The sequence below is a fragment of the Chanodichthys erythropterus genome, chromosome 7 (assembly GCF_024489055.1).
Source record: "Chanodichthys erythropterus isolate Z2021 chromosome 7, ASM2448905v1, whole genome shotgun sequence".
Taxonomy (NCBI): Eukaryota; Metazoa; Chordata; class Actinopteri; order Cypriniformes; family Xenocyprididae; genus Chanodichthys; species Chanodichthys erythropterus.
Window position 1 is genome coordinate 24990688 of NC_090227.1, and position 4534 is coordinate 24995221.

General features: G+C 37.7%; 1 protein-coding gene across 1 annotated transcript; it reads right to left on the reverse strand.

Moving 5' to 3' along the window:
• Window positions 1-3410: 3410 nt before the first annotated feature.
• si:ch73-167i17.6 (regulator of G-protein signaling 9-binding protein) lies at window positions 3411-4139 on the reverse strand. Its single transcript, XM_067389164.1, has one exon. The coding sequence runs from the start codon at window positions 4137-4139 to the stop codon at window positions 3411-3413; it is 729 nt and encodes a 242-aa protein (XP_067245265.1).
• Between the last annotated feature and the right edge of the window lie 395 nt (window positions 4140-4534).

Genomic DNA, 4534 nt, shown 5'->3' on the forward strand with positions numbered 1-4534 from the left:
CGATGATCAGGGTAAATTGTTTTTATTTTGTATTCTGGGAGACATGCCTTGAACATCAGAGAATATTTGCAGCTTTTGATCATCCAGGTAACAACACACATGTATGTAAACTTTTGAACAGACTCTTTTGTCTAAATTCAGTTATTATTTGGTCTTGTGGTCTGCATGTAAACATCTGTAATGTGAAATAACTTTTTGCTTTAAAGCAGCACAAAATAAAACAAAATTACTTTTGGTGCAATAAACAATCCTAAGTAGTTTATTTTCCTTGCTCAAGTCACATTAGAGAAAGTATTTAAAAATCATTTAAAGGGCTAGTTCACCCAAAAAATGAAAATTCTGTCAGCATTTACTTTCCCTCAAGTTGGCTTGCATATATGAAAGACAAAAAAAAAACTATGGAAGTCCATGGGGACCATAAACTGTTTGCTTACCCATATTCTTCAAAATATCGTTTTTTTTTTTTTTTTTTTTTTGAGCATTCAGCAGAAAAAAATTCATACAGGTTTGGAACAACTTGAGGGTGAGTAAATGATGACAGAATTTTAAGTTTTGGTTGATCTCTTTAAATGCATGTAACACTGAAGTCTGACCAACCATTGCAAGATAATGCTGCCCCACCAAGTGCACTATTTTGTATTTTGTCCACCAGGTGGCAGGCCAGAATTATAATGTTTGAGTGTAAAATATACAGCAACACCAATTTCTAACATAAAAGATGTTGTCACTGAGCAGCCATCTGTACTTTCTGTTAACATAATGTAACTTTTCACAAAGCTGTGGCTTTCAACCAATGAATATTATTTCTTTATGTCAGGTGCCAATCTTTTATTAATAATAATTAATGTTTAGGGAAAAGTATATTGTCCATAGAAATGCATACTTTTTCCTGTTTTTCCATGACTGTGGGAAACGTATGCAGAAATAAATGTTTTCTTTACAAAAGTCTAAATTTAAGCAGTCATGTACATGCTGACTTAAAGTAGACCCTATATTCAAAATGTTATTAAATCTAAAATTGTGAAGACAAGAGCCATCTTTTAAGGTTTTTGGCACATATTCCATCAACTTGTTCCCACAGATATTCATAGTAATACCTGTTCCTTTTATAAGGGAGACAGATTATTTAAATGCATATTATTATTATTTTTTTTTTTATGGAGCTTCAAACTAACCTGATTTGGTAGTTCCATTTTGTAAGCTCTAGGAGGAGAATTGTTCATCAGCAGATCAAGTACTGGAAAGAACAGTAATTTGGAAATGTCAAGCCAGGATAAAAGTAATCAGTCTTTTAACAATTAAGAATTTGTTATAAATGTAAAGTATATGAAAAGTAAACAATAAAAACACACCTTGCTTCAATGAAATGGATACTTTGATACACCACATAAACTGATGCATTCATGGGAATTGATCCATTTAGTTGGAAGATTACGTTCAGCTAATTGAGATCTCGATGTATACTAAATATGAAAAAAATGCTATTTTAATGCTCACAAAAACTGTAAAATGGCCGTTTATTTTGCTTCCTATTAGTGGGCTAAACACAGAAATATAGTAATTTAACAAATAAATAAATGAATGGGCATCTTTTAAAGCGGTTATATGTTGACATGCATTGCTGCAGTTCAAATTCACTCACTCTTTCCTAATGAATGTTAGATACCTGCTGGATATGTAACTTGGCCTTTAAATGGCATTGATTTTCTTACCTGACGCTCCATTCTAGGGCGCCACTTAACAAGCAGTTGTTCCAATCATTATGGGGTCCTGAGTCACACGGCACGGCGGGGGGACTAATTAATCGATCAAACTTAGGTAAAAGCTGGTTATACTGTATAGGGGGAGATGATGATGATGATGATGATGATAATGAGGATGATGATGAAATTAACAGGCAGTGAGTTTCATCATCATAGAAAATGATGTTTTTCATGCACTTAATTTATATAAGGTATATAATCACGAAAAATAGCCTGTCCGCTTACCATTTCAGACACAGCTCAGTACAAATCTTCCTTTAATTTAAAGAGGACTAACAGCTAATCACATTAAAAGTCAAAAAATACAACGTCTGGTCTGTGCCAGGGCTACACCGTATAGGCCGGTAAATAGGATTTTGAATTCTTCTATAAATACCCTTTTAATTAGTTGAGTAAGAATTATCTACTTGATACTCCTGAAAACAGAAAATAAACTAAGGGGAGAATTTAAAAATAACAATGACCAAATAAACTTCACTTAAGAATCGGATTGCAAAATTCAGCACTAAAATGGTTTTCTAAAGTGCTCAAGAGACAGGATATGCTTCAATGAGGTTAAAGATAAGTGCAGTTTAGGGATAGTTCACCCAAAATGAAAATTCTGTCATCATTTACTCACCCTCAAGTTGTTCCAAACCTTTGTGATTTTCAAAGTACACAAAGGAAGATATTTGGAAGGTTTGTAAGCAGATCTCGCCCTCCATTGACTATCATAGTATTTTTTTTCCAACTATGGTAGTCAATGGGGGACAAGATCTGCTTGGTTACAAACACTCTTCCAATGTATTATTGGGTGAACTATCCCTTTAAGGTACAAGAAGGCAGTGCGGAATAAGACACGATATCTTAAACAACATTATTCTAAGTTTTCAACATAAATTGCTTGGTTAACAGGACAAAGCACAAGCTTAACAAAACAAAACAAGCATCATTTACTTCATTTATTATAATAAATATATTTTATGTACACTAATTTAACATGAGTACAGTTCATATGTACAAATGAACTATATACTAGACTGTTTTCTGAACACACCTAAGGCCTGTTTATCAAGAGTACAATCAGTCAGTGATGGGCCATTTTCAGAGACATAAACCAATAGATTGCAGAGGGACTAACAAGAATCTTCAGGAGGTCAGAAACACAATGAGCAACCTTAAATATGTCACCTACCTATATAAACTGTGAAACAAATACCTGTTAAATACGCACAACCCACTGATGCTCTTTCAGAGGGTCACAAAAGTTGTAATCTTCGGGTTGTAGGTCTTTGAAGAGCGATGAAACAGCCAGTTTGACAACTGACAATTGATTTACAATTCAAATTCTAGCTTTAAAGTAGCTTAAGTAAAACATTTTCTGAGAAAATCCCACTTCTGATTGTAAACTGCTCAGTTTTTTTACCTTCAGGGGTTGAGGAAGCGGTCATGATGGACAACTGGAAGAGTTTTTATTCCTTTTGGCTTTTTCTTTTAAACACTGATGCATTTTACTAATACCCAGGTGATCTGCTTATCTCCACATCAAGAGCATCATAAATTGCCTCAGCAAATTGACAGGCCTACTGTAGCAATGTGTTGCTTCCTCCATACGAAATTCTAAAGCCCTGAGCTACTGTCGTCCACATATACATGCCAAACTATACATTATAGATTAATCACCAGGTACCCCAGAATTCCAGCTATGAGTAAAACAGCAGTGAAAATGATCCCCGCAAATACTTTCATCAAGCCAGTTTCTCCTTCCACCGTTTCTTTGGGTTCCTCCTCGCAGATCGAGATGACACCAACCGATGAATTCCCAACACTGACGGTGGATTTCAACTCGGCACCCGCTTCCTGTTTCGCCTCGACTGCCCACGGCGCCACCTGGACTTTCATCTCCATCTCCTCCATCATCTGGTCCACCTGAGCGATCTCGGTTTCCAGCTCTTTGAGGTCCACCGTGTCGATGTTCGCATCGGCTTCGTACTTCATGTTTTGGACGCTCATGGCTCGAGCAGCCACGGTGGTGGTGCTGCCAGTCATTCCCGTCTGGATGAGGTGTCTCGTTGGCACTTTGAGAGGAAAATCCTGTCCTATCTCCAAGGATCGTTTCATGTCCACCTCCAGGAGTTCCATGCTGCTGGTGAAGAGCACCCAGAGGCGCTCGTATTCTGCTCGATCATCTTTACTGATGCTTTTGTCCTTCAGAAGAGCTGTCAGTTTAGTCCTGTTGGCCACTGCCAGCTCCTGGGCTTTCTTTCGAGTCTTTTTAAGTTCCTCACGCAGGTTTTGGGAATCGGATGTGCTCCCCAAAGCGATAACCAGATGCCTGTAGCAAGCTGTTACTTTGTTCAGAGCGTCCAACATGGTCTTGCATTCATCTTTGCCCATGTTTGCACGGGAATACGGATAAGTTTCTCACTGAAAATCCACGAAAAACAGTCTAAGGCTAGTGAATAACACGCTGGATGATAATGTCTTCTAGTTTCCACGGGAGCAGAGCAGCCATACGAGTGCACTCATCATCATCATCGTCATTGCAAATTCCTCACCATCCATGTTCCCTGTTGGTGCAGACAGCAGCAGTCGGGCTTATCACTAAATGGATCCCTAAACGGCTTTAGTTGTGCTGCCGGAGATTAAAAGGCTTCAGTAGGTCCGCGTGAATTTAAAACGTCGCCTCTCTTATTCTTTTTGCGCAACGAACATGCCATTTGAAACATAACAGGTGTTCATTTTAAAACTCCAAACAGAACGTCTACCTCCATGACGTCACAAAGGCATTC